Source organism: Corvus brachyrhynchos, unplaced genomic scaffold (genome assembly GCF_000691975.1).
Source record: "Corvus brachyrhynchos isolate BGI_N302 unplaced genomic scaffold, ASM69197v1 scaffold23, whole genome shotgun sequence".
In the NCBI taxonomy this organism is placed as follows: Eukaryota; Metazoa; Chordata; class Aves; order Passeriformes; family Corvidae; genus Corvus; species Corvus brachyrhynchos.
Window position 1 is genome coordinate 182,161 of NW_008238983.1, and position 13,304 is coordinate 195,464.

A 13,304-nucleotide genomic window follows, 5' to 3' on the forward strand; every position below is an offset into this window, starting at 1 on the left:
TCAACTAGTGACCTAGCAGTGTAGGATCACTGCTGCCTCCCAGTCCCTGCACCACTCAATCCTCCAGGTAGGACTGGTAGCTGCGGCAGCTGTGCAGCCTCTGCAGTTTGTGCTTTAGCTGCCTAGCCCTTCTGAAGTTAGAGGACTCTGCCAGAAACATATCAGGAAGGGTTTTTAATTCCTGGAATGCTAATGAATTGAAAAAGAAGGACTCTGCATTTAATTGCCATCCCCTATGCCTCCCACCACCCTGTGAAAATGAGCATTAAAAAAATAAATAACATGCAGTCTTCGCTTGTTGATGTCAGAAGAGCAATTCACTTAATACGGCTTCCCTCTCAGTGCATAACAGTATGTGAACTGCTGAATTTAGGTCTCTCAGCCTGCTTTGTCTACTGTATCTCTTTAATCTATGTACAGTTTGCATTCTCCTTACTCAGCTCCATGGCCAACACAGTGATATTGTGCCAAGAAATGTCCTCCCGGTCAAGAGGTCGTGCAGTCATCAGTGCTCCTGATGTAATGTCAACATAAAAGAACCGTCCTGGATCACTGCTCCTGTCAATCGAGTATCTGCAAGAGCACATATGAAAAATATTACACAATCCTTTTGAGAACTGTGTGTTATAGCCAACAGAGTATCAGCAGTGGGGATAGTGTCGTACACAGCAGATCCACATTCTTCCACAATCTAGTTATGTGCTCCTTTGACTTGCATAGGTCCAGAGTGACATGTTGGAAAAGTTCATGTGGCTAATGGCATTTAACAGTGAGTACTACTTGAATGGAGCTGGAAGTCAGGAAGGTTTAGAGGAAGAAGCCTCAAAGTAAGGCACAGATCAGCACAGGAACATCAGCTTTACAGAGAAAATCTGCCAGTGAGGAGTATAATTTCTTTTTCAAAGAGAAATAATTATGCCCTGTCTCTAGGCAAATTCAGACAGGATGAAAATGGCTTCAGATCAGCTCATTCTCTGAGCACCCAGGTTGATGAGGAAGAACCATTCCTTTCCTTGTTCTTCTGCATTCTCTCCTCCTTCAGGGCAATAACTCCACCTGCATCCTGGAGCATGCTACTGATTGCACTATGTCAGCACAAGGGGGATGATGCGTGGCTTTCTCAAAGCATCCAGTCACAAAAACAGCTCCCTCTGTGAGGCTGATTCATCGTAATTACCGAACCTGCCTGACCAATGTCATGTCAGTTCTGTGCTGGGAACCAGCTTCTTGCAGCTGTGAATGGGGAATTGTGGTGGTGCCTGCAGACCAGAAAACCTGGGCAGGGAGGCAGCTGATTGACAGATGTCACTGCAGTACTCTGTCAGAGGGATGATTTCACAGGGTGTGTAAAATACTCAGCACCTTTCATAGGCATCGCCTTCCTCTTAAGGGCACTTTGTGCAAGTTGCCTTCCCAGCTGTTAGCATGGTAAGGGATACTTTGGCCAAAGCCACACATTGGCCTAGGTAATAGTCACAACCTAGAACAGAGCCCAGACTACTGTTCTTTTTGTTGATTCTTTCATCAGAGTGGATGGGAACTGAAAGCATTAGTCACACCAGACACTGAACAGGGCTCATTCTTCTGAATTTTCTCCTTTCAGCATGAATGCATTCACTGGAACAAGCATGACAGCCCTATCTTTATGTAGGGACTTATTAAACCAGGATATAAAACACTATTGAGATATGTTGTTTAGAAATTCTTTTACACTCTTTTTCAGAACAATCAAAGAGGAAGATGGCAGGTTTGTATCCCTTTCCTTCCCAGTCCTTTTTATCTCTTCTTAAATAAAGAGATTTTTCAGGCATTTGATTTATTTAGGAAATAAGTATGAGTGTTCCTATATTTTGGTATAATAATTATTCTTGTATGAGGGCTATAAAAAGAATTTCTCTCTGACAGTTTAAGGCCAATGAGTATCTGAAATTGAATATAGCCTTGTGATTAGTGGTGCAGAATTAATCACTGGTGTCAAGAGGCACAGGTGGATTTTTTTCTAGATTCTCTAGCTAAGTTCTCTTGTTAATAGTACCTGCTCCTGCACACTTGTTTCCACTGTACTAGTTAGATAATCTTCCTGAATCATTTAACAACAATCATGGCATATTTCCAACCATCAGAATTTCACAGTGTGGGAGCCAGGTACTGGATGCTGGGAAAATGAGGATTTGAGCCAGACCACATTTTAAATTTCAAATGGATTTCAGCTTGTGCAACAAAGTATGTATCTGGTATTATTGTCTTTCTTATCTTGCCTTGCCCTGTGCAAAGTGAATTCAGTGCAAGCTTAAAACATTGCCCGACTGATACTGCACTGAGTTGGAATGAATGCAGGAGACCACAAGAGAGGCAAGAACTAATTCTTAGTATCTGCATTTTAGATAGCATTAAAAATGGCATTTATTCTTATTTTTTTCATCTGTTTCTTTACCTCAATATGGGGGAAAAGGAGGTAAGGAATGAGGGAAGAAAGGGTGGTGGAAAAGGAGGAAGGTGGGGAGAAAAGAGGAAGGAAGTTGTCAAGGAACAGAGTTACAAAAGAGTCTGTGCATATTTACAACTTTTTTTTAAATTTATTTTTGTTGATGGATTCTGTGCTTTATATTCATCAAGGGTAGTCATTGCAAAGCTCTGAAAAAAACTAAGAGAAACCTCATTAAAAATAACAATGATCAATTCTACCCTTTGATAGTCCTCAGAATTATTCTTATACTATTTTAAGCAGATAGCAGAGAGCTGTTTGTATTACAGGGTTTGGGTAGTGCTAGACAGTAATCAGCAAAACAGGATGCGAGTGGAACAAAGTTTAGGGTAATGAAATTGTGATGCAGGCAGTATAATAGTTTGACTGAGGAATTTGAGACAATGCCATGAGAAGTATGATAACCTTATAATGTAGAAAAGATAGGTATATTAAGATAGCAGAGATGAAAAAAAATAATTAGACCAGCAACACAGAGTGCAATACCATTAAGAAGAATAGGCTTTATGTCTGCTCAGATCTCCTAGCTGAAGCCCACAGAATTGCTCATTTGGATTTCACTTTCTTCAAAAACTCCTAATACTCAGTGTTTCAACTCCCTCCTGTATTTCCCAGGACTGTTCCTGAATACAGGCATCTCAGAAGCTGGGCTGATGCAAGGTTTGTCAAACAGCAGTTTAACACCCAAAACTCTCAGATGAGAGAAGAAGCCAACCTGCTGGGATAATCAGTGTGCAGTCACTAGTTGCTGCTGCATGTTGTGAAAACTCCTGTGTGAGCTGGCCTCAGAGAAAAGCAGCCCCCTCTGATAAATGGGGCTGCTGGGTGCTATGGTCACACAAATCTGCTCCTTTGGTTCCTTTCTGAGTTGCAGCTATGAAGCTCCCATGGCTGTAAATACACCTTTACCTTTCTTACTGCCTTACAAGAATATCTAGCTCTGCATCTTTGAGCAGACATTAGATAATTTAGCAGTTCTTTAATATTTATTAGCATGCATTCAATCCACTTCAAAAGTAGCTGTGTGTTTGAGCTGTTGACAAGGGCAAGCTTTGAAACAGAAAGGGGAGAAAGGACAGGCAAATCGATCACCTTCCCATCGGGATGGCAGCTGGTTCTCAGTGATGCCATCAGGTTTTCTGCCAGCAAAGGGGCACAGTCTGGGGTTTGTTTTTAATGTACACTCTCAGGACATGCCTGACTGGCCCATTGCAAGACTTGATGCTGACATCCTCCATACCACAGAACAGGAGGAGCTCCTGCATTGCTTTGAGAGAGCCCTCAGTGTGTGAGGTCTGGTTTGCTAAAGCCATTGACTACCACTACTGGCTGGAAAGAGAGAGCATCTCTCACCCATCACTGCCCCACCAACCAGATGGACTAAGGAGTGCTCATGGGGCCACACACAAAGAGAGGACAGACCTGATGGAGTTGTTGGTCACATCTGGGTCCTTGGCAGAAATGATCTGTATGGTGGTTCCAATCTCCACATCCTCGGGCACTTCCACAAAGTAGATGCTGGGTTCGAACACAGGAGGCTCATCCACATCCTCCACACTGATGTGGACGGTGGTGGTGTCACGGAAGGGTCCCAGGTTCAGGAACCGCATTTCCAGGTGAGGGTTGGCACCCTCTACTTTCAAGGTGTAGCTTTTCTTGCTCTCAAAACTTAAAGGCTGAGGAGAAAAAATATATCTAGCATTAGGCACACTGACCCATATCATTATTACTTTTAATTGTAAATGCAACAAAGATAAATATTTGCAGATGCAGAAAAAGCATTGAAAGACAGTAGTATTAGAAATGGCACTGTATAATTTTTCTGTCTTTGATAGTTGAGCAGAAAAGGCCAGGATAAATACTTGTAGATCACTTCAAAATACATATTCTTTCATTCTTCTTGCTAAAATGAAAATATAAGCAGCCACCCTGCCACTGCATTGTGATTCACACCACCTGTTTCATGCCACTCTGAGAAAAATACATGAAGAAACAGACAGTAATGGGAGTACCTGAAAATAAGGTAAGACAGTTGGTTCTTCAAAACTGCTCCTAGTGGCAGGAACAAGGATGCTCACACAGGAGGTGGAGGTCCCAGTTAGCATCCTCTTTTTTTCCCTGAGGACACCGGAGTCTTGTGTCTGAGAGCCCTGTCTGCCAAGCTGTTACAGTGCTCCAGTGGGAGCACGGAGCATGGTCAGCCTCTCTTTCAAGTTCTTGTTCCAGTTTTTATCCATCATCTATCCTTCCTAGGAGCAAGGTTTTTTCACCTGCTCCTTTCAGTAAGTATCCTAAACACAGGTTCACAGTCCAGGTATGATGAGTGCTGGGATTTGAATCTGCTCCCTGCCTAGAGAACAGTTTAATTTCAAAGCAGTTTAATTATAAATAATCCCTGATATCTTCCTGTGGGAACTCTTCCACTTCATATGAAATGTGAAATATTAAATACTTAAGTATTATTTGAAGCAGGGATTGAGAAAGGTTTCCTTTTCCCTTTTCTTTCCTTCCTGAGACAATGGATAAAGGGGGCCAGCTTCCTCTGTTAGTAGTTACCTGAATTTGATTTCCTGTCTAGATAAAACTACTGATTTGGTATACATGGCTATAGAAGTAATTAATGCTGACACTGAACCTCTCAATAAATAAATTTTTCATCTCACTTCCATCTTCTTTTCAGAGATCCCTGAAGAAAATAAGGTCTCTCCAAACCTTCTTAGAACTGAATGAAAAATTCCATATTTAATGTGCTACTTACCAGTCTTGGTAAGAGATAACTGAAAGGATTTGACAAACCAGAATCACAGTATGGAAGGACCAGTCCAAAATGTAAAAAAAATTTCACCAGATGAAATACAGCTTACAGAGGATACAGCCACACTTCTCAAGTTGCAGTCAGAAGTTGCAAGCAATTGTGCTGTGGTTAAATGGTCACAACCCTTTACTTGAATCATCTGGGGAGTTTTAATGCTGAAAACCAGCATGGCTGAATTCCCTTAGCTTGCACAGATTCTGAGCAAGACAAACTTTGTACCAGGAAAGAAATGGCTAATCTCAGAGTCATCCAGTGGGGCATACCCCTCTTTGTTACATGACTCGCTTTCAAAAAGAGTGGCTTTATTTGTACACAGGGATTTGAGCATCATGTGTAGAATTACCACACACAGCAGCAGTTCATTCAGATTACAGTAAGATTGCTGCTGCTCCCATCCAACCCCTTTGCTTATTCTATTCAGCTCTTTCTATCTGAAGGCCAACCACCAGACTGATGCATGGAGATGGGCAGAAAAATAGAAAAGGAGGATGCCAAAGCAATTGGAAGTCAAAGGTGCAAAGATCATCACTGTAAAGTTCTCCTTCACCACTCATAACCCATTTCTTTCCTGCCATGCTCAGTGGTGTCCAGTTCTGCAGCCATGAGGCATGTACTAGTTTAAGCAGCATCAGGAGAAGATTTCCATGCTCAGGCATGGCAGCAGTATATACTATGGGCCTCAAAACACCTCCTGAATTCAGTCAAGACTTCAGTACTTGTCTGCTGCTGCAACAGCTTCCTTCTCCAGAATTGGAAATGTTGCAGTGACATATCAAAGCTCATGCTTTCACAGCACTGATGTCCTGCATAGGAATGCCTGACTAAAGACTGGCATTCTTGAAATTATGAAACTGAAAATCGCTCAGCATTTAGTACATGGGAGTGAAGAATGAAGTCTGGAATGGGAACTGGTTTCTTGTGCTGGGGACACGATGGTCCAGTACTGCTGGAGAAGCTGTGCAGTGAGTGAGACAGCACAAACTGTGCAGTCTGTGGCAGCAGATACAAACAGGTGATCCGAAATTTGCTCCTGCTGCCTTTAGTTCCACCTGGTACATCAGCGACTATTGCAGGCATAGCACTTGTCAGCAAGGATTTGGCGAGGTCTACAAATGTAATATCCCTTGCTGCAGAGTCATTATTGTCTACCAGTTGCATATTTATTCACTGTAAAAATAGCAGTAAGATATAATCACAGGACCAAGCAACATTTATTGTCCATCTGGCAAGGAATGTGCAATACAAAGGTGCCTAAGCCTATACTAAGAAAGAGGCCATTATATTTAATGATTTCCCACGTGAAGAACACTGCATGAGAAACATTGCATGTACACTAAAAAAGCTAAGTTATAAAAAGAGCAGTTAAATCACAGACACACTTAACAATTATTAAACCCAGTTACATTATTAAAACATATAATCACTCAGATCAAGTTAGAAAAATTAGGAAAACCAGAAAAGTGTGCTAGACCATCACATTTTTGATGCTCCTGTTTGCCTCGGACTCCTTCATTGTAAAAGGTGAGTTTCCCTCCTGTTTCTCTCCTTTGGTAATGCCTCAACACCACTGTCCTCCTCATCAGATTTGTCTGCCATGGGTGCATTCAAATTTCTTCCCAGTGTTGGTCCCATGGGGAGGGCAAGCATGTTGCCTTCTCCTGTGAACTGAGTATGCTGTAAAACATGCTGTAAAACACAGCCAAGGGGAGAGGCAGCCCATGGAAAGTGCTCCTCATCCTTGTCCTCCTTCTGCCAGTGCTGACACAGGCACTGGGAGGTGCACTATGCAGGGGGGAGTTCAGCAAGAGAAAGTGATTGACCAGGGAAGGAAGGCAGGACAGGGCAGGGCTCTCTCGGGTGCTGTGCTGGCTGGGGAACCCACCACCCTGCCTTCCATGGGCAGTGCAAAAGGGAAGGCAGGGGAAAAGGAAGGTAGGGTGAGCATCAGTCTCCCAGGCAGGGAGTTTGGAAGGAACTGTAAATCTTCAGGAGGTGCTCAACATTTTGTGGGATTAGTAGGGTCTGGTAAGTCGCCACAACACCACAAGCAACAGTCTTGTCAATAACTGTAAATTCTGGTTTTCTGATGCCCATGCTAGAAGTGTTAATTATTTTTGGGAAATCTGTCAAGAATAATTAAAGGGAAAGATTATCTTACTTTTAAATAAGATTTCATTCTTGATTTAGACATTTTAGAAATTCTCTCTCCCCTCTCCCCCCATTTTGATATCTTTTTGTATTGACACCAGTTGAATCTTTTTTTTGTTTCTTGAGTGGATCCAAAGGACAACTTTCCCAGTGTTTGGCTACTGATAATCACAGCATTATATAAAGCTAGAGACATACATAAAATGTTACAAATGTTTATGTACAGTAGGTGGATTGAGCAATATGTACCTGATGCCAGTACACTTCTAATATGATTGATACCATACATTTTATAACTCCTCTGGACATACATGAACATGTAGCAAAACTGTATTCATAATAACAAAAGTCAAGCTTATTGACACATTTACTCCAAAGAAACTATTTTCTTTCATTGATAAATGAGTGGAAAATTACATTAAAGTTTGCATTCAACATCTATTTTGTTCCAGAAGATATGCTTAACTTTAGGGACTAATATGCATAAACAAGAGCTGGGGAGAGGTGACCATAAATACATGCTTAAATGCTTTGCTGTAGGGCATAGAGACTTGCAAGGTCAAAGCTCTCCCCTGTAATGTTCCATTTTAGTGCACAATTTAATCCCAGGCTATTTAAATGGAGACTATACTTCCTTATTAGTACACGAGATATGCTTAGGCAGAAATATGGTTACAATTTCATAACCTAGAAACAGAGTTGAACTTCTAACATTTATGTAAGATTGTAGAATAAATATCCTATAGCAGGGAGCCTAAGCAAAATACTCGACGCCTTCCTGCATAGCCTGTGGTACAGAGTACCAGCAGTTTCACAGCTGCCATTTTAGAGACAGCTTCTTCTAGCCTAATTAGCATTTATGGATCTTCAAGCAGCAATTAAAAAAAAAACCACTGGCTGAGTTTTATTGGTTTATAAATAATTCCAAGGCATGCTTTATTATTGTTTGTGGAACACCAGAATGAAAAATATGTACAGTTCAAATGCAAATATTGATCTAATTTCTTGCATTGTAGGATAATTAAGCTACAGAGAATATTTAAATAGATAAATAGGGAATCAGAACATTCCTTTGGTGGGAAAAGACATGTTTATGCTAATGCTGTCCCCACTTTATAGAAGTTGTTCCTAGGAATGCAGTCTGTTTTCATATTTTAGCAGTAAGTGCTAAAGAAATTGTGCTTTACAGCTGGAAAGGGGCTACTGTCATGTAATGGGAACCAAGTTACTGCTGGCATAAGGGAATATTCCACACATAAAATGTAATCAGGACTGTTAGCCATATAAATTACTATAAAAAGGAAGCTTTTTTACCTTTCTCACAGTGATGATGCCAACTTGGTAATTAGGATCAGTGTTAATATCAAAGACATCCAGTCCATCTCCATCCACAAGGCTGTATTTCATCTCTGCATTAATGCCTTCATCCAGGTCTTTAGCAACCACGCGGCCCACGGTGGAGCTGACAGGAGCAGACTCCAGCACACTCATCTGATAATGCTCTGGAACAAGCAGCACAGAGGAGAGAGGTGAGAAACCAGGCTGTGAAGAGGAACCAAAAACTGCACAGCAATGCAAAGAGCAGATCAGGGCAGGCCACAATGCTGCATGGTACTACAGAGCCTGTAGTACCTCTCCCAAAGCTGTGGCAGCCGTGTGATTTCCTTTAAAAAGCTACAGCCCAGCTAAATTCCCTGGGGAAGTTTTATTTAGGTGTTTGTTACATAAAAAGGTTTGTTGAATGTTTTTTTTTTTTTTTTTTAACAGCAATACACCTGAAGATAGGAACTTCAACTAGAAAAATAGGGCAATTAACACCAGTGCTGTTGCAGCCATGATATAAAGCAGGGTATGGAACAGATTTAATAGAACAGGCATCTTTTTATTAGATGAGTTTGTACAGCAGGAGTAAACATAAGTTTTGAGCACCACAAATCCTTTCTCAAGTCCCTACAAACTTCTTTTCAGCCCTGAAGAAAGCTCAGGATCTTGTCAGTTTCTTTCAAATTTACCAGTTACTCTATTAAAATGTATTGCCTCTCCCTACAAATACTGTCTTGAGCACATTTGTTGCATTGCTAATTTGCTTAGCAGCAAGACTGGGGAAAGAACAACCTGCTATTTTAAAAGTGTATTTTGAAAATATAAATGTTGTACCTAAAATACTTCTCTGGCATCATACTTTAAATTCAAACCTTCCTTGTTGCACCCTCTCTGTTGACTGCATCATCTATTGAGCTTTACAAGGCAGAATGACACCAAGGATGAGGTTTGATGAATTGTCATTTTTCTTAATCAAGAGTTTGATATCAGTTACAATTCATGTCACTTTCAAAACACAATTGGCAATGGTTTGCTTAACAAGTTGCTTTAACAGAAGAAGAAAAGTGGAAGTTGAGATTTCTTGATGATCTTAGTGGAACACTTTGATTTAGCAGGGCAACATGCAGAAACAGATGGAGAAGAAGAATACCAACAAAAAGAACTGCGGGAGTTTGCATTACTCAGCTAAATGATAAAAATGTCAAAACCAAAATGGCTTGAGAATGATTTACACCACTAGAAGAATCAGTTTGCTTAAAAAAACCCCAAAATTATATCTCTTGGAAGATTTAGTTCAATCAAAACTGAAAAGCTTCTTTCAAAATTTTAACCGCAATATAGAATTATGTAAATAAATGTGATAAAAAAATCTTATAAACAAAGAGCAAAATATTGCAAATCTTGTTTTGAAGTTGACTTTTGTAAGTACAAAATAATGTTTCTGATAAGAGTGGAGTTGCCTATTTTTGCATTCCATTAACTATGGCTGTTCCATATCTTAGGGTTTAACTGTATATTGCCAAGGTTTAGATGAACCTTTCCCGGAGAACAGCCTGTATGACAACCCACTCCACAGTGGCAGCACAGCTCCCAGACACTCCCCTGCTGTGGCCTGGCTGGAGTGTTGAATGAATTATCTTTCAACTTCCAGCACCACCACATGTCCCTGATTTGAGAGACATCCTCTGGAGATAGGATGAAAGGACAATCGGAGCAGCAATTAGTAGCCAAAGGCAATGGCCATGAGGAGTCTAAACACGAAAGTTCTCCTTCCTGCCTTTTTCTGTAAATTAATTTCTCATCCTTTAAAAAAGGTGTTGTTTTTGATCATTTTTGAGGTCAGAAATCTTTTCTGAAAGGCAAGGTATTGAATAATTCCTTTTGACATCTTTCTGAAGGAGAGTTCCGTATCAAATCCAAAAAATTCTGCCCATCTCTAGTAGTCACTATCCTGAGTTAGAAAATGGCTGTCATGAGAGCAAACAGCAGACGTAAAACTCAGCCACCCCTTTTTTGCCTGTCCTGGCACCACGGGTACTCACTCTGTGGAAATCTGGGTGGATTGTCATTGACATCAGAGAGGGTGATGTTGACTGTGGTTGTTCCAGCTAATCCTCCCAGCTGTCCACCCATATCCTTGGCCTGGATAATCACTTCGTAATATTCTTTTGCTTCTCGGTCCATGTTCATTAGAGCTGTTCTAATTAAGCCTGAGATTGAGGGTGGAAAGGGGTTTGGGGAACAAAAGAAAATGGCAGTTAGAGAGTATACAAAGAGGGTGGAGGGCTCTTGCTCCTGCATCCTATTCCCTCTGTCAAGAATGAGACCTGCACTGAATCCCACCTTTCCTGGCAGAGTAAAACTCACCCAAGTGAATCTAGGTTAACAGAAGGTGTGAATTTTAAAGGAGCCAGTTAAAATGCATCAGCTCTGGGACAGGCTGTCTGTTCAAAATTAAAATGTTGCCTTCCAAGGAAAAGCTTTTTGGGAACAGTGTGCTACGTCGAATTAAAGCCCTGCTCAGGATGACTATCTCTGCACAAAAACTGGAAGTGATGTGCTTTGCTAAAAAATCCATCAAGACGAGTTTTCCAGAGTGTTCCTAAGCACGCAGTCCTGGAGGCCACCTGGCATGAGCCCGCGGGCTTTGCTCGTGTCCTTCGGGATCCGGGCTGGGGCTGCGAGTGCAGAATGTGTGGAGATGCCGCTGCACCCGCTCCGGAGGGGCCACCGCTCCACGAGACCGCAGGGCGTCCCTTCCCTTCGGGGTAACACTACTGCGAGAGGACATGAGGTGGCAGCAACACTTCTCTTTTGGAGGCTGCGAGCGCCGGCCCGGGCAGCGCTGCCGGTGCCGCGGGAGTGCCGGGCGGCCCCGCTGTGCCCGCACAGCTCCGCGTCTCCCGCTGCCCGTCCTCCAGCCCTCCCGCCTGCAGCACCTCCATCGAGCAGCCGGCAGAGCAGCCCGGGGATGCGCTGCCAGGGGACACTCCCTTGCTAGCGACACGTTTGGGATGCCCTTCGGGGTGGGGGCAAGTGTGTGTCAGCCCCAGGCACCATCCCGCTCGCACGGCTCAACACGCAGCACTTGCACATCAGGACACTATTAACTTGATTGATCTGCATTTAGTCTTTATTTTTAGCAGAAAGACAATGTATGGGTTTAATAAAAAAGCAGTAAAAAGATATTGTGTTGGCAATTATCACTGTGTGTGAAGGGAAGAAATAGTGACCAGTACGGAACAACACGCAGTGCGCTATTTTAATTTTCCTGCATGGAGTTCTTCTGAGCCCCATCCTGTAAAGCTGAGTGCCTCCTGTGAAGTGCTGTAGTTCCTCAGCTCCCATGGATTTATAAATAAGATATGAAAATACTTAGCATTTTGGGAAGTATTTTCTCCATATATGAACACTTTGTAGGGAATTTCCACTCTTGGCTTGACCTAAAAAAAAGACATCAGTGCCTAAACCCCAGGCATGCCATGCCTATCTTTGGGGCCTCCAGTCCCTAGAGGAGGGCTAGTCCAGGACACCAAGACTCAGAGCCAGATCAGGTACCACCCAGAGGTGTAGCAATGCAGAGCAGGGAGCATCTGATGCTGCTGCACACAGTCTGTCTGCAAAGAAATGCTAAGGATAGCGGTGAACATTAAACCCATCCTTAGGGCTATGGGAAAGACTATGGGAAAGGTTCAGATCCTCAGGTCTTCCAAATAAGTGTGCTGGAACCATTTCTTTCACTAAACTGAGCGAGGTTTGTGCTCTTAAGAAAACAGTAAAGAGCAGAGGTGATGTCCTTTCTTTTCTATAACAGCCAGATGGTTTCTTAGGAAGTGGGAGACTTCTTTTATCTTGTAGGGGAATATGATTGTCAGGCTGTAGAAATATCCTGGAAAAAGGGAGGAGAAGGCTCTCAACTTTCCTTTGAAGTTGTGCTTTCACATAGACACTTGTTCAGCACCTGTGAGGACAGTGACAGAATAGGAATAGGAGCACACCTCTGGAACCAAGAGGCTGCGTTGGGAGGTAAATGGTAAGGAATCCAAGTGCTTCTAGAGGAGGACTATACTGAAATAAGGTGTCCACTATTGGGTGTTTTAATCACTATCTATGAATACAAAGGAGCTGTAGGTCATTTATGCTCTAGCTCTGTGTTAGAAGAATGTCAGAGCTGCAATTGCATTTTGTGGGCTACCAAATCCCACAGGGTGAGTTTGCACAGGGGAAGCTGATTACAGTCCTGTACTTGTGATAGGGAAATGGCTTATGGCCCACAACAGTGCTTACCCTAAATGGGAGTCCAGTTGCTGACTCTGGCAGCTAAAGGCAGAGGCATCTCTGAACCTGTTCAGAGATGCAGATCTAAGTGACTGGGAAGATAATAAGAGGAGAAAAAGACCTTTTCTGGGTTAAATACCCATAAAGTACATGATTTTGGACTTAAGGGCCTCTCTTCTGTATAAGCTGCATCCTAGTGATTAAATCTGTACTGGATCTGATCCTGACTATTGGTCCTTTGCTTTCCTAGAAATA

General features: G+C 42.3%; 1 protein-coding gene across 1 annotated transcript in view; it reads right to left on the bottom strand.

The window, feature by feature from the left end:
• The window catches only part of CDH20 (cadherin 20), a 111,641-nt gene that overhangs the window by 14,739 nt on the left and 83,598 nt on the right, over nucleotides 1-13,304 (bottom strand). Inside the window, exons 6-9 of the mRNA XM_008637175.2 lie at nucleotides 10,814-10,981; nucleotides 8,763-8,950; nucleotides 3,908-4,161; nucleotides 437-573 (exon numbers count right to left, since the gene is read on the bottom strand). Of these exons, the coding sequence (XP_008635397.1) occupies nucleotides 437-573; nucleotides 3,908-4,161; nucleotides 8,763-8,950; nucleotides 10,814-10,981 (747 nt within the window). The remainder of the gene's footprint in view (nucleotides 1-436; nucleotides 574-3,907; nucleotides 4,162-8,762; nucleotides 8,951-10,813; nucleotides 10,982-13,304) is intronic.